The following is a 22359-nucleotide window of genomic DNA, read 5'->3' on the forward strand; positions in this document are numbered from 1 at the left end:
GGACACTAATCCCTTATCTGAGGTCCAGTAGAACCAGTATGGACACTAATCCCTTATCTGAGGTCCAGTAGAACCAGTATGGACACTAATCCCTTATCTGAGGTTCAGTAGAACCAGTATCAGTGTTGGGGGTAACGCGTTACAAAAGTAACGCAATTACAGTAATGTATTACTATTTGCTGTAACGCAGTAATATAACGCATTACTAATACATTTTCGGTAATATTTTACTCGTTACAATCTAAGTAACGCGCGTTACAACGCATTTTAACCCGTTTAGCTGTTGTTTTTTAAAGAATTCACCAACACCGCGTCCGCGAGACATCCCGACAACAGAAAAAAGCGTTGGGAACGCGGCGCGGCGGAACGTAGCGCCGCTGGACACTGTTTGTGTGGGGACTGTTTAGCCAGTGAGCAGAGCCGGCAGGGAAAAGTCAACAGTGCGGCGTGTCCGTGTGTAACTTAAATCTACCATGGTCTCAGCGTTAGAGCTCGGCCAAGTGAGGCTTTATTAATATATGGGCGTTATACATTTATTAAATATATATGAGCGCGGAGTCGGCGAGGAGCTGAGCCCGGCGAGGAGCAGGAGCCGGGCTCACAGTCAGTCGCGCTGTGAGAGCGGATTTATGGTTCCGCGTTAAATCGACGCAGAGCTTTCGCCGTAGGGTACGCAGTAGTTCGCGTAACCCACGGCGTATGGCCTGCGTTGGTGTAACGCGGAACCATAAATCAGCCTTAAACCACACCTGCAGCCCATCCGGAGGAGAGGTTAAAACAGCTGCGAGTTGTTGATTGCTGGTACGTTTTGTTAACTCTGAGAGAAATATTGGTTTGTTTGTTAGCTTGCTGGTGTTTTTTTCTCTCTGGGAGTTATTTATGAAGAAGTTCTGAGTTCCGTGTGAGCAGTATTCGAGTTGAGGGGGGATGAGGGGTGATGTGATGGCACCCCCCCTGAAATTAAAACGGTCCAAATCACACCCCCCCCCCCCCCGAAATAAAAACGGTCCAAATCATCCCCCCTGAAATAAAAACAGTCCAAATCATCCCCCCTGAAATAAAAACGGTCCAAATCATCCCCCCTGAAATAAAAACGGTCCAAATCATCCCCCCCTGAAATAAAAACGGTCCAAATCATCCCCCCTGAAATAAAAACGGTCCAAATCATCCCCCCTGAAATAAAAACAGTCCAAATCATCCCCCCCTGAAATAAAAACGGTCCAAATCATCCCCCCCTGAAATAAAAACGGTCCAAATCATCCCCCCCTGAAATAAAAACGGTCCAAATCATCCCCCCTGAAATAAAAACGGTCCAAATCATCCCCCCCTGAAATAAAAACGGTCCAAATCATCCCCCCCTGAAATAAAAACAGTCCAAATCATCCCCCCCTGAAATAAAAACGGTCCAAATCATCCCCCCCTGAAATAAAAACGGTCCAAATCATCCCCCTGTAAAACTGCCATCCCCCCTTTCCATCCCTTATGTCATTTCATCAATGAATGTGGTTTTACTGCTATTTCAACATTTAGAGTCATCACCAGAAAAATAACACCAGAAAAATAACTTATTTGACAATTTTCACCTGTTTCAAGTAAATTTTCACTTGAAATAAGTAGAAAAATCTGCCAGTGGGACAAGATTTATCTTTTTTTGCTATTTTGTTGAAAGTAACTCAAAAGTAATACACAAGTAGTGTAACGCATTACAATTCAGATATAGTAATATTGTAATGTAACTAATTACTTTCAAATGACAGTAACTAGTAATATATAATGTATTATATTTTGGATGTAACTTGCCCAACACTGACCAGTATGGACACTAGTCCCTTATCTGAGGTCCAGTAGAACCAGTATGTACACTAATCCCTTATCTGAGGTACAGTAGAACCAGTATGGACACTAGTCCCTTATCTGAGGTCCAGTAGAACCAGTATGGACACTAATCCCTTATCTGAGGTACAGTAGAACCAGTATGGACACTAATCCCTTATCTGAGGTCCAGTAGAACCAGTATGGACACTAGTCCCTTATCTGAGGTACAGTAGAACCAGTATGGACACTAATCCCTTATCTGAGGTCCAGTAGAACCAGTATGGACACTAATCCCTTATCTGAGGTCCAGTAGAACCAGTGCTGTCTCTGTGCTATGATGCATTCTGAACCCTGACTGAAAAAGTAGATAATTTCTATACAAATGGTCACGTAACTGACTTGCGAATGGAAGGTTGGAAATTGCTCAATAATTAGCTAAAATGTCTGGGTCAAGAGAGGGTTTTTTAAGTAAAGGTTTAATTACTGCAACTTTGAAAACCTGTGGTACACATCCTAAGTTTAGGGATAAGTTAATCTGGTCCAGTATTGTCACACCAATAAGAGAAAGAACATTTTTCAATAGTCAAGTCGGGATGGGGTCTGCTTCACTATTTTCCACTATTGTAAGATGAGCAATGGCCTCCCTAAATGTAGCAATAGCTTTATCGTACAAACATCTGCTAAAATAATACCTCCTATTTTGCGCTTCAACATCGACAATATTACATTCAAATGTTATTAAATAGTGGTCAGATAAGAGGGAATTTACACCAACAGATTTATCGGGTTCAACACTGTAGGTGTGGACGAGATCGAGGGTATGATTAAATCAGTTACTAATAGAGACTTATAGCTTAAAGATCGTTTATTTAGTAGTCTGCATCACATTTTTCGGTCTTTAATTGGCAATAAAACTGTATTGGTGTTTTTTAGAAGGTTATTTTGATCAACACCTCTATCAAGTCGCACTTGGTGAATTTTCTAAGGGGGGGTCAACACCAACTCTATTCTGCTAGGCACCGTGTTAGAATAGAAAATTACATAATGTATCCCTATATTTTTATTGGCAGGCAGTAGTCATTGAAAAGGTACAGAGATACCTGTAAGCCTGCAGCTCTGCACCCATGCCTGGACCCTGAATTGTCAGGGGGAGTGTCTAATAATACCAGCCAGATTTCTAGAAATAAGAGCTGGACCATCTGCTTTATTCTTACTTTTAATGTAAGATTGTAGCCGTCTCCTTAATCAGACCGGGCTTTCCCCAAAACGTCTTCCAAATGTCAATAAAGGCCACGTAGTTTCCTGAGATGAGACCAAAGTGGACATGTTTGGTCGTATTGACCAGAACCGTATTTGAAGGTAACTAAAAACAGCATTTCAGCAGAAACACCTCAGACCTGCAGAAGGGCATGATGGTGGATGGATGATGATTTTCCATTTGGTAGCCACCACTGATGAGTCTCAGAGCGAACAGTAGCAACAGCTACATTGGCACACGGTTAAATGCTGCGCTGGAACCCTGAATAGCCTTTTGGTGCCAGTCCAACTGCCCCTGGTGCTCACCCCGTCTCCAGCTGGGCCACTGAGCTAGACCACAGCTAGTCTAGATCAGGGGTCGGCAACCCAAAATGTTGAAAGAGCCATATTGGACCAAAAACACAAAAAACAAATATGTCTGGAACTGCAAGTCTTGTACAAGCCTTAAAATGAAGGCAACACATGCTGCATGTACCTATATTAGTTATAACTGGGGGGAGATTTTTTTTTTTCATTATGCACTTTGAGAAAAAAGTCGAAATTTCGAGAAAAAAGTTGAAATGTCGAGATTATAAAAGGAAAAAAAGAAAAAAAAGAGAAAAGGAAAAAAAGAAAAAGAAAAAAAAGAAAAGAAAAAATGGAAAAAAAGAGAAAGGAAAAAAAGGTCAAACATTTTTGAAAAAGCTCCAGGAGCCACTAGGGCGGCGCTAAAGAGCCGCATGCATGTTGTTTCAGCAGAGAAATGTCAGATTACTGCTGTTAAAGCTGCTACTGAATCATGTGGGTACGTACTGTTCCCCAAATAATTTATTTGTAATTTTTGGCTTTTTTTCTGTTAAATGATGTCAGGATGAAAAAAAGTGGTATCTTGATTTGAGGTTGTGTTTTTGTGAACTGACAATGATGATTTTTATCCCGTTTATACTGTACATCAAAAACAGTATTAACATTGTAAGTAGATTGTCGGACTGAGCAGGTAGCACGTTTTTGGTGGACCCATCTCCTCTCACAACTCAGTCAGTGCGTTTACATGCAGCAGTTCAATCAGATTTCTGATCGTACAAGACATTGTTCGGACTTTTAAACTGCATGTAAACACCTCAATCCGATCTACTTCGGACCTATTTCGGACATTTAATAATTGGATAACAACACCTAGATAATTCGTTCACAGTCGGAATGTTAACGCCGTGTATATGGAGACATCAGATATTGCAGTCTGCGCATGCTGGAGAATTTCCTCTGGGGCGTTCACCCGGAAGTGAAAGGAGACGGCGCGTGTTAAATAGTTGTTTAAACACCAACATGAAGATCAATAAAGAGATGGCAGAAGCTTCATCAGGACACCGGAGCAGATCAAAATAAAATGGAAAAATATACGGAAGGCGTAACATTGGCGCCAAACAAAACAACCGTTAACTGGAGGTGGCTCTTTGTTGAAATGGTTACCATGGTTACAGCGCCACATAGCGTCAGAGTCAGCCATGCTCTGGCCATTTATCCCATTCTCTGAACAGCATGTAAACTCAGACAAGTGATTGGGTCTTCTGAAAGTCGTTATCAGATACGATCAGAAATCCCATTTCTTTGCTGCATGTAAACGTACTGACTGATTAGGTTGTCCTAAGTGGATTTTCTGATGGTCCTACAGAGCTTCCTCCTCCATCAAGCTCAAACTCTGCTGGGAGAAGATCATCTCAGTGGTGTGGAGGAGCTACCAGAGGGATGGGGATGGAGAGGAGGCACTGGGAGCAGGACAACGGTCTTTGCCACCACAGCCACCGCCGCCACGGAAGGCTGGCCGTGCTCTCCAGGTCTGCAGCCTCGCCGGGTTTGCTCAGTGGTATGCAGGTCGGCCAGTGACTGACTTCTCTGACTGTCCAGGTCCCTCATCCTCTGTCACTCTGAGACCCAGGAGGACCGTCCACCACAGAGGAAAGCTGGGAATCTGTCAGAAGTGTGCAGACTGTGGACCAATAGCAGGAGAGCAGACATGATAGAGGACGAAGAAGTCCCGAATGAAGCCTGGAGGCTGATCCGGCATTCAACCAGGGAGGGAAGATTCCACAACCAAAGAAGAACCCACAAGGAGAGCAAATGGAGAAGCTGGAGGTCCCTCACCATGAAGGTAGATACAACAAGAACTGGTTCCTCAAATAAATGTAAATACAATGAGAATGGGTTCCTCAGCATCGTGGTACATGCACCGAGCACTGGTTGCTCAGCATCAAGGTATGTAGAGCAAGAACTGGTTCCTCGGCAACAAGGTATGTAGAGCAAGAACTGGTTCCTCGGCATCAAGGTATGTAGAGCAAGAACTGGTTCCTCAGCATCAAGGTATGTAGAGCAAGAACTGGTTCCTCGGCATCAAGTTATGTAGAGCAAGAACTGGTTCCTCGGTAACAAGGTATGTAGAGCAAGAACTGGTTCCTCGGTAACAAGGTATGTACAACAAGAACTAATCCCTCAGCATCAAGGCATGTCCAGCAACAACTGGTTTCTCAGCATCAAGGTCGGTAGCTCAAGAGCTAGTTCCTATGCATCAAGGTTTGTGTAGTGAATGAATGTTCTGACTGGAGCCACAACCACCAGGGAACAGGATTGCAGTCAATCAATTGTCCAGTTTATTTTAAATTCACAAGGTGAATGTTGGTTTAGTGAAGTTTCAGGATGATTGCCATGGTTCTAAAATAAAGAATGAACAAATTAAATCATCTTGACAAATAAATCATCAATTCACTCTTAAAGCATGTTGAATACATATTAAATTACCACAAATCTCTCCAATAACCAAAAAAATGATCCTCAATAACAAACTAATTGGATCAAATCTATCCATTCTTCATGTCAGAGACACTTTAACTAAAGGAATATAAAGAAACTACTTACATTGGAGGTCAAACCAAAAGACACATGGCAAACACCTGAAAAACCCTCAACACACACTCAGTCAAGGTGTGAATGCTTGGAGACAAAGAGGAGGAAGTTCTTCAGACCTCTATTTATAAAGGTGGGAGGTACCAACACAGATACTGAGCCACCACTGGGTGTCTCCCCCTAGTGGAGAGGAGGGAACATGACCTGACACTTTCTTACAGTACATCAACAACTTGTTCCACAGCATCAACATAAATATGTCAACAACTGGTTCCTCAGCATCAAGGCACATAGATCAAAAGCTTGTTCCTCAGCACATACAGTAGGCGCTGGAACCGTGGGTGCTTCGGGGCCCGAGCACCCACGGGGAGGGCCAAGCAGGCGAGCCCCCATGTCAACAATCACTGATTGGCTAAAGCCGTTTTCACACAGAGGGCGCGCAGCTGGCGCCGGCGCCGGCTTTCCCATTCGTTGTGCACGGTCTGCCGCCGAGGTCGGCGGCGCGCAACAGGGCGCACGCCGCTGAGTTTGCGGGGCGTCAAGGGCGCAAGACGGCGCAAAGCGGCTTTCACCTAGAACGCGGTTTGCGCCGCGCACCCTTGCCGCCGCTCAAACCCGGTGACATGCGCCCTGTTCCGCGCCGCCGACCTCGGCGCAAAGCCCTGCGCCCTTGCGCGGCGGCAGCACATACACAATGAATGGGAAAGCCGGCGACAGCTGCCATTGGTGCCGTTGGTGACACAGTCATCTGTATCAGGGTTTACAGGCAAACATCAAAAACATGCAGGACAGCGGCTCTCGAGGACCAGGAATGAGGACCACTGTTGTAGAACAGAGACGATCAAGATGGAAGAAAGAATCATCTTGGTTATGAACTATAGAACTATAACCTCCTTTTTCTCAGATGAACATCCAAATTTGTTTAGATATTGATTATTATTTGTGTGTGTGTGTGTGTGTGTGTGTGTGTGTGTGTGTGTGTGTGTGTGTGTGTGTGTGCGTGCGTGCGTGCGTGCGTCCGTGCGTGCGTGTGTGTGTGTGTGCAGCGTTCATGTCCGTTACCGCTGTTGAATCTACATTGCTGAATTGCTGAATCTCGTGCGAAACGACACTATATGACATCCAGCACCCACCAGCAAAAACATAATTTGGCGCCTATGCCTCAGCATCAAGGTATGTAGATAAAGAGCTGGGGCCTCATTTAAAATGGAGTGCGTAGAATTCATACTAAAAGTGCATGTACACCCAAAAGCCAAAAATGGCGGGCGCAAAAAAAAAATCCGGATCTATAAAACCGCGTGCACGCAGACTTCCACGTAATGTTCTCTTTATAAATCACAGTCCAGCTGGAAGGTTGCGCAGCTGAATCCGCCTCATATCCCGCCCTCTACACGCCCACTTCATACCAAAAATGGTATGTTTTGCATATGAATGAGCCTGCTGAGCATGCGCAGTGGCTTCCTGCAGCCTGTTTGGCGTCAGAATGAATGAGATGTGTCCAGCCACGGTGCCACTGAATTTCACTGAGATCTGAGATCTAGATGTTGAGGATGAGGTGGAGGACAGGAAAACCACATTATTTTGTGGTCACAGTAAAAGTAGAAAAATAAATAGTATAAAATACAGCGAGTGAGTGGCAGCACGCCGTTGCTGCGCGGAACGCCGTGAGTGCCCCGGCGCAACAGGGGGGGGGGGTGTCCCCCCCGTCTTTTCAAAATCATGTTTTTGTCCCCCCCCACTTTTTATAGTTTAAAAACTAACGGTAGGATCAGCTATTAACTGCAAATCACACCCTGTGTGAAGGGCCCGGCAGCCCCGCTGCACCCCCCACTCCCCCTCCTCCCCTCCCGTCTCCCCTCAGAGCTGCTCAGGGCGGGTTTATGGTTCCGCGTTACACTAACGCAGAGCCTACGGCGTAGGTGCGCGTCAGCGCGTACCCTACGCCGCAGGCTCTGCGTCGTTTTAACGCGGGACCCTAATTTAGGCTTACACCCGCACTTAAAGGTTTCACGCGCGCGTAAAACTCATTATATATATAAAAAAATCTGTGTCCCTTTAGGGAAGAAATGAGAGGCTCCGTGGAGCCCCTAAACGCTCTACGAAGCCCCTCATTTGTTCTGTCCTAAAGCGGTGGGTGAAGAGGAGGTTGCAGCAGCAGCAGCAGAGTCCTGACTGACTGAGCTTCACACACAGAGGGACACGATCAGCGCTATTTTATTTTATTATTTTATTATAAGTCTGATATATGTTGTGATATGTGATGACATTATTAAGAGTATGACATGAATCTGGCTTCATTTCACCACCTCACAGCCTGCGTCGCCAGTTCCCCGTGTCTTAAGTAAATTCTTACGGGAGGGTCCTGGTTGCCGTAAAGATAAGCAGATTTTTCGGTTAGTTTCTTCTTTTTAGATCCGAGGCTTTGCGTAGATGGTGGCTTCCGCAACTTTCAGGCGCTTTTTCTGCGCAAGCAAGCTTTATAGATGAGGCCCCTGGTTCCTATGCATCTAGATACTTATATCAACAACTGGTTCCTCAGCATCAACATAAATATGTCAACAACTGGTTCCTCAGCATTAAGGTACGTATGTCAAGAACTAGTTCCTCAGCATCAAGGTACATAGATCAAGATCTGGTTCCTCTGCATCAAGGTATGTACAACAAGAGCTGGTTCCTCAGGATCAATGTACATACAAAAAAAAACAGAATGCCAGGTGACAAAACTGGAGAGAACCCTCTGAGACCCTCATGGACTCCTCGGAGAATGAACAGATTAGATATAAAACCATGCATCATCTGGCATTAACCAGATGATAGTGAAACAGTTTCCATTGCGGAGGTCTTCATAGAGATGGGTTTATTCTCCCTGCAGATGGATGTGTGTGTGATATTTGTTGCAGGAGAGCAGCATCTGGAGGATGTGCCTGGCCACGGTGCCTGCTGATGATGCACCATCAATGGCCGACAGCAGCATCCAGACTGACCACAGAGATGACAGAGTTGATGTCCTGAAGAACGAAGGGAAACTGGTCAGGTAACAACAAACCCAACCGCCGCGCCACTACGTTAAAAAAAAAAACAATAAAATGAATGTGTTAGACATGTAACTGAAAAAAAGCCCATACGATCACAGTGTTATGAGGTGGTTCTGCTGAAATGCTGTGTGTGGTTTTCTACAAACATGTTCTGAAATATTGTTTCTGAACTGTATCATAAAGCAGATGTCAGTCGATTGTATCCCATAAAACAACATGGTTCTGCTTTAACATATGCAAAATATGTATAAAGACAAGATCATAAATAATTATAAATCATTGGCATAGCCACATTATGTAGATTTATTGCAAAATTATGGACAGAATGATGTGTGTATTATGTCTATGGAAGGGTGCATGTATATGGATGTATGTATATGAATGCTTATGTATGCATGTATGTGTAGATGAGTGTACATGTATGTACATGTATGTATGTGCATACAGGTATAAATAAGTGCATATATATGTATGTATGTATGCACAGCAAAGTATATATAGGTGGGTTTGGTGTGTGTGGGTGAATGTATGCACGTGTGTAAATATGAACATCTTAATGCTGTTAAGCCGAGAGCCAGTTTGAGCAACATTTATTTATTTTTCTTATTTATTTACTCTGTTTCTTTCTTTCTCTCATATGTAAGATGTAAGTATATATATATATATATATATATATATATATATATATATATATATATATATATATTTTTTTTTTTTTTTTCTCATGTAGTTATTGTGTTTTGTTTTTTTCAAATCTTGCACTATAGTGCTTACATTGTGTTAAAAGGGTAGACAAAATAAGCTTTGGCTTCAGTCTACAGTCAGTCTAAAACTTTGTATTGACTACTGACTTCTATAACGTGACCAAATAAACATATCAAATCAAATCAAAAATCAAATCAAACATCAAATGTCAGAGAAAACACCTGTGGCTTTTGGTTATCTGCTAAAAGTCAGAATATGACACCAACTACGTTAAACCTTTGGCATCAGGAAGTAGTTGATGTTTGGACATGTCTGTCAGTTTTCAGCTGTTCTCCTGCACTTTCCCCTCAGACACCAGACCCCTCTGAGTCCAGACCAGCTCACCTGCTTTCAGAACCAGGTTGTGGACAGCGGAGGAAGCAGCAGCTTCCACCAGAACATCTGCAGTCAGGTGAGGAAACTGCTGGTTCCTGTCATGTCCTTGTTAGAAATATCCTGTGTTTCTTTCTATTTCTCTCTATATTAACCCTTATGCTGTCTTCGGGTCAAGGAAGGAGGAAGAGAAGAAAGGAGGAAAGAAAGGAGGAAGGGAGAAAGAAAAGAAGGAAAGAAGGAAGGGAGAAAAGAAGGAAGGGAGGATGGGAGAAAAGGAAGGGAGAAAAGAAGGAAGGGAGGAAAGAAGGGAGAAAGGAAGGAAGGGGGAAAGAAGGAAGGAAGGGAGGAAAGAAAAAAGGAAGGGAGAAGGAAGGAGAGAGCAGGAGGAAAGAAGGAACAGGAGAATTAGGTCATTTTGACCCAAAGACAGTACAAGGGTTAATATCTATTTTGTATTTTTCTTATTACGTGAAAGCTCCTTGTGGTCAGTAAAGGAACTGCAACTACATTCACCTCCTGGATTATGTCAGACTTTGTTACACTTTTATCCAAAGCAATTTACAAAAGGAGAAACAAATCATAAAACATGGTAAATTGCTAAATAAGTGCAGTTAGGGAAGTGTTCAGGTGAGGCCTTCATGTAAGGGCAGTTAAGATAGTATTCCGGTGTTGGTTAAGAAATTACAAAGACATGAACTTGATTTACTGCCCGTTTCTGGTCAGAAGTGGTTATGCTTCATTGATTTTTTTCAAGCTGTTGTTGAAGCTGTGACAACTCCAACCAGTAAATGACTTGGATCACCAAACAGACGTTTGTGCTGTATAATAAAATCGCCGCGAGCCGCGAGTCGCCTCGCGCTGACTCCCGCTTCCTGATTCAAACGTTTGACGGCCCCGCCCCCCGACCAATCAGAGGCACGGAGGGTGATGACGGCCCCGCCCCCCGACCAATCAGAGGCACGGAGGGTGATGACGGCCCCGCCCCCCGACCAATCAGTGGCGCGGAGGGTGATGACGGCCCCGCCCCCCGACCAATCAGCGGCGCAGGGGGTGGTGACGTCAGAAATAGTCCCTGCTCAGCCCGGATAGAACCTCGCTAGAATGGTTACAGAAAAATGTTTGCTTGGAGCGGCTCTACCCGCCTCAGACCCTAGTGCAAAAGGGCAAAACGGGGCTGTGGCGGGTAGAACCGAGGAGAAGCGGGACTAGTGGAAAAGGGCCATTACTGGACTCATATGCGCTTTCCCACTAGAACCTACTCAGCGCGACTCCACTCGCCTTGCCCTCGTTTCTTTTTATACACCCAAATGAGAAGTAGGAGGTTGGGGTGAAGCCATCCATCCATCCATCCATCCATCCATTCATCCATCCATCCATCCATCCATCCATCCATCCATCCATCCATCCATCCATCCATCCATCCATCCATCCATCATCCATCCATCCATCCATCCATCCATCCATCCATCCATCCATCCATCCATCCATCCATCCATCCATCCATCCATCCATCCATCATCCGTCCGTCCTTCCGTCTTCTTCCACTTATCCGTTCCCGGGTCGCGGGGGCAGCAGTCTCAACAGAGATGCCCAGACTTCCTTCACCCCAGACACTTCCTCCAGCTCTTGCTCCATCTCTTCCTCCAGCTCTTCCTCCAGCTCTTCCTCCATCTCTTCCTCCATCTCTTCCTCCAGCTCTTGCTCCATCTCTTCCTCCAGCTCTTCCTCCAGCTCTTCCTCCATCTCTTCCTCCAGCTCTTCCTCCATCTTTTCCTCCAGCTCTCCCTCCAGCTCTTCCTCCAGCTCTTCCTCCAGCTCTTCCTCCATCTCTTCCTCTATGTTTTCCTCCAGCTCTTCCTCCATCTCTTCCTCATCTCTTCCTCCAGCTCTTCCTCCATCTTTTCCTCCAGCTCTTCCTCCATCTCTTCCTCCAGCTCTTCCTCCATCTCTTCCTCCAGCTCTTCCTCCATCTCTTCCTCCATCTCTTCCTCCAGCTCTTCCTCCATCTCTTCCTCCAGCTCTTCCTCCAGCTCTTCCTCCATCTCTTCCTCCTCCTCTTCCTCCAGCTCTTCCTCCTTTTGATGCTGGTGCAGGTACCAGACGTGCTCGGGGCCCGGCGCCTGCCCATGACTTCAGTCCTACACCGCGCTCCATTTCATAAGAATCAGATCTGCTCGGGGTCTCTATTTATGCATCTTTGTGCCTTAGCGTCACATTTCCTTTGCAACCTAAATTTCTCTCCAGCGCACCAATAAAGCCCCTTTGAATTTGAAGATGCGTCAATTTTATTTATTTAACTGTTTACGGTGTGTGTCTGGCACTATTATTTGTTAGACCAAATACCAATTATACTTCAACAAATAAAAAAAAAACTCTTATTGATAACAGGAACACATATTGGCAATATAAACTAATTTTTCCATATGAGCAAATTAATTCAAGTGTATAGATAATTTTTATTTATTTATGGTATGCACTCCGAGATTATTTATTGGACCAAATATCAGTTCCTATATTTATATCTAGAAATACTTGATAGGAATATGTATGGAAGGCAGTGGCCTCCCACCCTGAAGTCCAAACATTTAACATCAAATCCCACACTATGTGGTGAAAGAACCTGCTTACAGGTTAACTAGACCAGCTATGGTTGCAAATTTCACGTTTCCTTTCAAACATTTTGGAAGCATTAACAAATCAATTAATCAATGTTGAAAGAAGTCTCAGTTCAAATTTTATTGTCATTAAAAAATTCAATTGAGAGTTTCTGCTGCTGTAGGAAACATTTCCTGAGAGTTCCTGCTGGTGGTAGATCTAGGAACTGCCGTGTTATTACTGTTTCAGAAATTCAGATGAAAAGGATTACTTCCTGTTTAACATGGCGACCAGTAACCTAAATTTAGGGTGAATGGGTTCAGATGAATGGTTCTGGTCACTTAAAGGAGCATGAGGCAGGATTGAGGCAGGATTTATGAAAAAAATGTGTATATATCCGTGCGTGCTCCCGTGCTGGCTTGGCTGTTGGCTGCAGGAACCCCGACGGTCGTCGTGGCGCTAATGAGTCTCATTTCTTATTCTTGCCTCAAGCTCCTTTCAGTGTTCGGAGGTGTGATTCAAGTTTTCTGACATTTAAGAGTGTGTGTGCGTTTGTGTTCATGTGTGTGTAGTTAGCCATCCCAGAGGTGAATGAAGAACGGTCCCCGGATGGAAGGAAACCCGAGCTGAGCCCACCAGAACCAGAACCAGTGGACGACAGCAAAACACAGTCCAGTTCAACCAGTATGTGATGTTTCTGGAACAATCAGTGGCGGCTGGTGATAGAAGATTTTGGGGGGCACTGGCGGGTGGGGATTACAACACAACTATAAACTCTATTTGAACGTACATTTTTTTGTTATTTTTTTATTACATATCCCTACATATACTACATATACCTATACATATACTACATATACATGTAGCATATTTTACATAAACATATTTTACATTTTTCAAGTAACAAAATAACATATTTGAACCATTTTTCAGATTTTATATAGAGATATTGACAGATATTGTCTGAAAAATGGTTCAAATATGTTATTTTGTTATTTGAAAAATTTTAAATTTGTTTTGTTGATGAGAAAATATGTTTCTCTATTTTTCTTATTTTTGTGAGGGGGGATATATATTGTTTTTCGGCACTACCTTGTTCTCTATAGCTGATATAACATGAATTACTCCTATGTGGGATCAATAAAGTTCTTATTTTTGCCATCTAAGAAAATTAAATATATTACTTTTGGTGCCTAACTGTTTCCCAAGTATATTAGTGCGGGTGTGAATGATAAAAAAAAAATCCAAATCAAAAAATCAAAAAATCTCATTACACTTAAAACAAGAGTTTTCTTTTTGTCCATCGTTCCTGTAGTTTCTTGTGCCGGCCCCCTTTTTTCTCTTTTGTGCATGTTTGCAGGCTGGAGCCTCGGGAGCTGCGTTCTGGCCTGTGTTCCCCCCCCCCCCCCCCCCCCCCCCCACCCATCCCCGGTCATCCCGTTGCTGCTTCCACCTGCCTACGTGGATGTCTGCTGTTGCTGCTTCCGCCTGCCAGGGCTCATATTCAGGTTTTTAAACCCTGAATATGAGCTAATTCGGGTTATTCAAAGGGGTTATTGGTGTTTACATGGCCGTGCAAAACCGGGTTATTGCCAATATTCAGGTTTTAAAAGGGTTATTGATGCATAGAAACTCAGTCAATAACAGGACATGAACTGATTTCACAATGCTGTCTCAAAACAGGTGTTAATCCTTACTGGATAGGAGATCTGGACAGCATCATCATTAAGGCGCCTGAGCTGCTGCTCAACCATCCTCAACATATAGCTGGGGTCTATGAAAAGAGGAGGTCCCTGTCGCAGCAGCTGGAGGTTCCTCACACCACTGCACAGGTACGCCACTGATCGGCCAGGAGAACTGCCATTTGTAGAAGAATCAGGGATGAACACATCATGGAAACTTGGTGGTCTATGTCCACATTGCTTTTTTTGCTTTTGCAAACTAATTGACACACAGATTCAAACTGGCCCAGCTGATAGCCTTCAGGCCACTGGTCAATAATATAAAACATGCTGGTTCAATAACTGAGCTCTAAGTGCAACATGTAGCCAAGATGAAGCCACAATTGATCAAAAGTTAAAAACAAAATGTGTTTCATTTCTGTGCACACTGTTTCTGCCACCTGGAAAGCTTTTCCAACAGTCCTTGAGGACTTTCCAGGTTTGCTGAGTAATTGTTAGTTGGTTTTAAGGAAAACTTGCAGTTATTCCACTGACCTATACAGGACTGTCTCAGAAAATTTGAATATTGTGATAAAGTCCTTTATTTTCTGTACTGCAAAAATGTCGTACATTCTGGATTCATTATAAATCAACTGAAATATTGCAAGTCTTTTATTATTTTAATATTGCTGATTATGGTTTACAGTTTAAGATTAAGATTCCCAGAATATTCAAATTTTTTGAGATAGGATATTTGAGTTTTCTTAAGCTGTAAGCCATGATCAGCAATATTAAAATAATAAAAGGCTTGCAATATTTCAGTTGATTTGTAATGGATCCGGAATGTATGACATTTTTGTTTTTTTAATTGCATTACAGAAAATAAAGAACTTTATGACAATATTCTAATTTTCTGAGACAGTCCTGTAAGGTCTGGATACAGACCTGCAGTTCCTCTATTGACCACTGGGGTCCAAGTCCAGACCTTTGGTTCCAATCAGGTCTGAATCTGGACCTGCGGTTCCTCTCCTGACTTTACCAGAGCCCTGCTCGGTCCAGAATGCTGGCCATGCTTGTCCCAGATTCTAAATATGTTGATTTCTGCTGCAAAGTTGGATGTTTTAACATGGAGGTCAATGGAGTTTGAGTCACTGTTGGATTCAGACCCTGGTGGTCAGTAAGAACTGTAGCTGATACAGACTTCATCATTGGAGAAGGTTTAGGAACCCTGATGTAGTTTATGGCTCCAAAAGTAAACAAACTTTATTGCTTTGCATAAAAGTGGTATTTTTGATGGGAGCGGGTGTTTAAGCGGCAGATAAAACTTGCCATGTCGGGTGTATTTATGTGTGTGTTGCATGTCCCCCTCCTCCAGCCCCACCGGCTGCCCTCCTGCTCCCTGAGCTCTGCTCCGCTCTTCAGCTCCTGCAGCAGCCTGCAGGCCTTCATCATCTCCACCATCGTGCTGATGAAGGGTCAGGGGAAGGTAGGATCACTGACCATTCCCACATCTCGGCTGTGAAACTTTATTTGATCGCCATGATCAGTGTTGGGTTGGGTTACTGTAACGAGATTACATTCGCCAGTAACGCAGTAATGTACCGCGTTACAGTTGTAATTTGGAATCACATTATAGTTACTCTAAGACAAAAAACATTACGTTACTTTAGTTACTTTAAGCTTTTCAGCTACATGTAGAACGGGGGAACAGAAAAGAAAATCAAACTTGCCTTTCATGCGTTTTCACGCGTTGCGCAACACTTGTCTGACTTTACGTGATTTTACGTGATTTTACGGGACTTTACGAATACACATTTGTGCTGATCTGGGCACTGCAGTAATAAGGTTCCAACTACAGGACTGTCTCAGAAAATTAGAATATTGTGATAAAGTTCTTTATTTTCTGTAACACAATTAAAAAAACAAAAATGTCATACATTCTGGATTCATTACAAATCAACTGAAATATTGCAAGCCTTTTATTATTTTAATATTGCTGATTATGGCTTACAGTTTAAGATTAAGATTCCCAGAATATTCAAATTTTTTGAGATAGGATATTTGAGTTTTCTTAACCTTATGTATTATGTAGTATGTATGTTGTATGTAACTGTTTTGTATTGTGTTGTATGTTTTTTGTTGGACCCCCTCGAAAACGAGATTATTCATCTCAAGGGGCTATCCATTAATAAATTTACTTTACTTTTAACTAGTTACTTTCAGCAACCAGTAACTAAGTAGTGTAAGGGATTACTTTTTTTTAAAGTAACTAGTAATATGTAATGGATTACTTTTTTTGAGTAACTACCCCAACACTGGCCATGATCCTCAGAGCTCATGCCATGGTCATTTTGTGGTTCTCCGATGTTGAGAAGTAACTAAGGAGGACTGTGTCTCTGTTCTCAGGGTTTGGGCTTCAGCATCGTTGGAGGGAGGGACAGTTTGTACGGACCAATGGGGATCTACGTGAAGACCATTTTCCCAGCAGGAGCAGCAGCTGCAGATGGACGTTTGCAGGAAGGTGAGATGTGGGAGCTCAGAGATGAGGTGGTTTCTATCAGCGGAGGTCCAGAGTCTCGGGGAAGGGAGCTGGGACAGGCCCGACCTCCACCTCGGTCCTTTCAGACATTGAGGCTCTAGTTACTGTCTAGAAAGCAGTTATGTCCCATTAGATCCCGACAGATAACATAAGCCACTTCAAATGGAGGCTGTATTTCGGAGGTGGAAGAATGAGGTATTGCAAAGAAAAACCTTAAGCAAAAGAGTGGCAAGGAAAAACTCCTCTTTAGGAGAGAAGAAACCTTGAGCAGGACCTGGCTCATAAAGGGGGACCCTCCTGCTGAAGACCAGCTGGGCAGAGCAGGAAAGGAGAGAACCGAGAGAGAAAATGAAAAACAGAGAGAGGAGAGACACAGAACATGCACAGAAGAGAAAAGGAGAGGCAGACCAGCACAAAAAACTACAACAAGGAAGAACAATTATGTTGATGAGATAATTCTAATTGATAACTGAGGGTTGATCTGAGGAAAGGAAAGACGAGGAGAGGAGAGGAGAGAAGGAGGGGTGATGGGCACCACTCAGTGGATCATGTTGGTGCCCCCCTGCTGTGTAGGCCTAAAGCAGCAAATCTAGGACGAAGCTCTGTTTCAGACCAGCTGCTCTAGTCTGGTCCTGCAGCTGCAGCCATGACTACTGACTGACACACTAGAGTTTACACTAACTAGAGGTTTACTAACACTAATGTTTTCAGTTTGGTTTTAAAGGTGGAGGTGGTGTCAGCCTCCTTAACCCAGATTGGAAGTGGGTTCCATAGTAATGGTGACTGATAGCAGAACGCCCGCCCTCCAAATCTACATTTGGATACTCTAGGAACTACGAGTAAACCTGCACTCTGAGAATGGAGAGCTCTGTTAGGAACATAAGGCACTATGAGGTCTTGCAAATATCGCAGAGCTAGGGCATTTTGGGCTTTATAAGCAAGTAATACAATTTTGGATTGGATTCTTCAAAATTGTTCTACGGGGAGCCAATGGAGTGTTGTAGAACTTCATACTGTGGACAGGAAGGATCTCCTGTAGAAGTCTTAGGGATCTCCTGTAGAGGTCTGAAGGATCTCCTGTAGAGGTCAGAAGGATGTCCTGTAAAGGTCTGAAGGATCTCCTGTAGAGGTCTCCAAGATCTCCTGTAGAGGTCTGAATGATCTCCTGTAGAGGTCTCCAAGATCTCCTGTAGAGGTCTGAAGGATCTCCTGTAGAGGTCTGAAGGATCTCCTGTAGAGGTCTGAATGATCTCCTGTAGAGGTCTGGAGGATCTCCTGTAGAGGTCTGAAGGATCTCCTGTAGAGGTTTGAAGGATCTCCTGTAGAGGTCTGAAGGATCTCCTGTAGAGGTCTGAAGATCTCCTGTAGAGGTCTGAAGGATCTCCTGTAGAGGTCTGAAGGATCTCCTGTAGAGGTCTGAAGGATCTCCTGTAGAGGTCTGAAGGATTTCTGGTAACGGTCTGAAGGAACTCATGTAGATGTTTGTGTTGCAGCAGATCCGAAGAACCTCCAACTGAAGACACTTTGTTGATGAATCTCTGAATTGTGAAGACGGATGTTCAGGGTTGTTAATGATCTTCTTCATTTTATTAAGTATCCTTCAATCATCTCCCCAGAACAGGGTCCAGAACAGTCCCCTCAACAGAACCAGCCTTCTTTGTCACATGATCCACTCCAGCTCCATACCTGCCTCACTCACCTGCCAGCTCTGCCTCCTCGTGTCACTATGGTTTCTCCCCCCTTCCACACCTGCTCTGCATCTGCAATCAGATGCAATCAGCCCTGGGCTTTACGCTTTCCACTCCCAGCCAGGCACTGCCAGATTGTTCTTTGCGTTATGCAAGTCTTTCCAGAACTCACACTTGGACTGATTTCCCGGTTTTGACCCTCCCTTTCCCGACCTGTTCGCATGTCTCCGTCCTGCTAATCACCTCAGCCTTCTGTCTCCGACCACGAGTTCTGCCTCAGCGCTAGTTTCTGTTTGCCTGCTCCCTGGGGTGCCTGGTGATTCCTCTGAGTGACCGGCGTTTCAGCTCCTGTGTTCCAGCTTACAGATCTTCTCAGCAATCACACCAGCTGTTTTCTGGTATTCGCTCTCCTGTCACTCTGAGCGTTACCACGATCCTGAGGACTGAATTCTGCTCTGCATCTTACTCTGCTCTATTGCCTGCTGTGAGGTTGCCTTTCATACTCAACGCTTACTCAACACTGTGCCGTTGTGCTGCACTTGGGTCCGCCACACACCCTTGTCATTCTTTATCAGTTTGTTCAGCTTCTTTTAGTCTCGGGTTCTGATGCTGCTCCCCATCAGATGACTGCATATGTGACTGAACTATCCACCACAGACTTATAGAACATATTCAACATCTTGCTGTAAACACAGAAGGATCTAAACTTCCTCTAGAAGTGAATTCCGCTCTGTCCTTTCTTGTAAGCATCATCAGTGTTGTATCTCCAGTCCAGTCCGCTGTCCACGTGAACATTGAGGTGTTTATACTCTTCCACCACCCTCACTTTTTCTCCCATGATCGAAAAACTATTTGATTTCATTCTGGATCTCCTAAAATCCACAATCATCTCCTTTGTCTTGTTCACATTCAAGGTTATATTTATTTTTCCCACACCATGGCACAAAAATGGTCAACCAGTCCTCTGCCCTCAGTGTCTTGTCCATCACCGATACAGCCCACAACTGCAGAGTAATTTGAGTATTTCTGCGGATGACAGGACTCAGACTTTTCCCGGAAGTCTGAGTTGTACAGCGATAAGAGGAAAGGCAGGGTACTGACTGAAGGAACCTGATGGATGATACAAGCAACTGAAAGGAGTCTCCTCTGCAGGGAGGCTAGATTCTCCCTTAGAGATAGAAGATGTTGAGTCAACCAGGAGAGACTACTGCTTCTCTACATCCAGAGGAGACAGTTAAGGTGGTGCATTTGATCATGTCTCAAGCATCCCCATGGACAGAATCCAGGATTTCGTAGCATTCCTCGCCCTCACTGTGCACCTTTCTGTTATGGCAATTCACGCAGCACTCATTTGACCTGAGTTACCTCTGTGTCCAAAATACACTACAGTGACAACTGAGTGAATGGAGCTAAAAGACGTTGGAACGCCTCGGTATTCCCTTGGAAGAGATGGGTGGATGGATGGACAGACGGACAGATGGATGAGTGGACTGTTCTGTTAATCAGACGATAGTCAAATAAATAGATGTGAACATTTGCTTCTCATCTATGCAGGTGATGAGATCCTGGAGGTCAACGGAGAGTCTCTTCATGGTCTGACTCATGACGAAGCTCTGCAGAAGTTCAAAGTAAGCCGACCAACACTAGGTTTCTTCTTAGATCCTGGCTTTGTCTTGCTGAAAGACAATAGTTAGTTTTCAGATTTACTGATGCCACTAACGTAGACTGAGTTTACAGCTGTTAATACTGCAACTTTTCTTTCCAAAATGTAGTAGTGTCATCTTAAAAGGCTGATGAGACAGTTCAGGAGGCCTCTGGGAATGAGACATTGACCCACGTTGGAGTGGAGAACCTGATCCCGGGGGGAGGCCTTCAGGTCGGCCTCCTGGTGAGTGTCAGTAGGGCAGGGCCCAGTGGAGCCTCTCAGGAAGGAAACCAGGCAGAGAGAAACAGTGGAAAAACGCTGATGTGAAAGTCCACCTGGCAGTTGATCAGACAAGATGACCAGGTGCTAGACAGGTGAAGCAGTGACCAGGAGAATCCAGAACTCCTCCTGTGGGGCTGGATGTGGTAGCCAGTAGATGGAGTCATCCTGGAGAGAGACCAGATTGACAAGTGCTCAGCCAAGGCCCAACGCATGAAGGAAGGACAGAAGTTCAGGGCTAAAGTTGGAGGGTTCATGGGTGATTGTAGCTCGGTTGCAACAACTGTAACCCAGTGCTGAAGCCACGACCTGGACCAGCAGCTGTGCATGTATATGCTCTTTAACCCTGTACAGTCTCTGGGTCAAAATGACCTCATTCTCCTGTTCCTTCTTTCCTCCTGCTCTCTCCTGCCTTCTTCCCTTCCTTCCTTCCTTCCTTCCTTCCTTCCTTCCTTCCTTCCTTCCTTCCTTCCTTCCTTCCTTCCTTCCTTCCTTCCTTCCTTCCTTCCTTCCTTCCTTCCTTCCTTCCTTCCTTCCTTCCTTCCTTCCTTCCTTCCTTCCTTTCTTCCTTCTTTTTTTCCCTTCCTTCCTTCTTTCCTCCTGCTATCTCCTTCCTTCTTCCCTTTCTTCCTTCTTTCCTCCCTTCCTTCCTTCCTTCCTTCCTTCCTTCCTTCCTTCCTTCCTTCCTTCCTTCCTTCCTTCCTTCCTTCCTTCCTTCCTTCCTTCCTTCCTTCCTTCCTTCCTTCCTTCCTTCCTTCCTTCCTTCTTTTCTCCCTTCCTTCCGTCCTTCTTTTCTCCTTCCTTCCTTCTTTCTTTCCTTCTTTTCATTCTTCCTTCCTTCCTTCTTCCCTTCCTCCTTCCTTGACCCAAAGACAGCACAAGGGTTAAAGTTGGACATTTTAAATTGGAGGTTTAAGGAAAACTCACTGGTGGATCCAGACCCTAGTGGTCGGCAGAGGAACCAGAGCTCTGGATCTGGACCCTAGCAGTCAGAAGAAGAACTGCAGGTCTGGATCTGGACCCTAGTGGTCAGTAAAGGACCTGCAGGTCTGGATCCAGACCCTAGTGGTCAGTAAAGGACCTGCAGGTCTGGATCCAGACCCTAGTGGTCTGTAAAGGACCTGCAGGTCTGGATCCAGACCCTAGCGGCCACTAGAAGAACTGCTAGATCCAGACCTTAGATTGTACTTTTTTTCTCTGTAGCAAATAAAAAAGGGTCTCCTGACGATGGCGGTGAGGACAAGTGTCCGTGTCAGGGCCCCATGTGGTCTGGAGCCGGTTCCCCAGCTCTACAGGTCTTGCTCCCTCGGTTCCACAACAGCCACAGCAGAGTACGGCCACATGAACAACTCCAGCAACACCCTGATCCCGGGCCAGAAACTCAGAGACCGGATTATGATGGACATCGTCCTGCAAAAAGGTGAGCCTCAGGTTTGCATATGAACCACTACAAGAATCACTTTCTAGCAGTTTTTTTGGTTTGTTTTATCCTCAGCTAGATGGCAGAACTTTCATTATTATTGTTATTATTAGCTGTCCCTTTTTTGTGTCTGGGTTACAAAACTATACTGATGCTTCAAAGGCTAGAACAAAAGTTCCGTCTGGGTCGGGTTTCTTTGAGGCAGCTAGATCAAAGCCTCATATTTACCACAATTTCTAACGTTGAAGTTCCTGACATAAAAAAAAATAGCAAAAGTAAAAAGAACTAATCTCAAGTCATTCAACTGGTTTTCAGAAGATCTGGTATACCTCAACTGCTGAGAACTTGTCAGTCATTTTGACTGGACAATGCATTTTAGGGCTGCATCTTAATCAAATATGTGGACCTGGCCAACACACACTCTTTGGCCCATATCTAGTCAATTAATGATAAGTTATTAGTGAAACC

At 44.3% G+C, this 22359-nt stretch overlaps 1 protein-coding gene across 1 annotated transcript in view; it reads left to right on the plus strand.

The window, feature by feature from the left end:
- Nucleotides 1–22359, plus strand: part of il16 (interleukin 16) — a 58729-nt gene that overhangs the window by 2253 nt on the left and 34117 nt on the right. The window contains exons 2-11 of the mRNA XM_061707827.1: nt 4724–4886; nt 4957–5200; nt 8850–8983; nt 10041–10140; nt 13232–13343; nt 14343–14491; nt 15696–15806; nt 16727–16841; nt 20102–20175; nt 21675–21891. Coding sequence (XP_061563811.1) covers nt 4724–4886; nt 4957–5200; nt 8850–8983; nt 10041–10140; nt 13232–13343; nt 14343–14491; nt 15696–15806; nt 16727–16841; nt 20102–20175; nt 21675–21891 — 1419 coding nt within the window. The remainder of the gene's footprint in view (nt 1–4723; nt 4887–4956; nt 5201–8849; nt 8984–10040; nt 10141–13231; nt 13344–14342; nt 14492–15695; nt 15807–16726; nt 16842–20101; nt 20176–21674; nt 21892–22359) is intronic.

Source organism: Cololabis saira, chromosome 2 (assembly GCF_033807715.1).
Source record: "Cololabis saira isolate AMF1-May2022 chromosome 2, fColSai1.1, whole genome shotgun sequence".
NCBI classification, from domain to species: domain Eukaryota; kingdom Metazoa; phylum Chordata; class Actinopteri; order Beloniformes; family Belonidae; genus Cololabis; species Cololabis saira.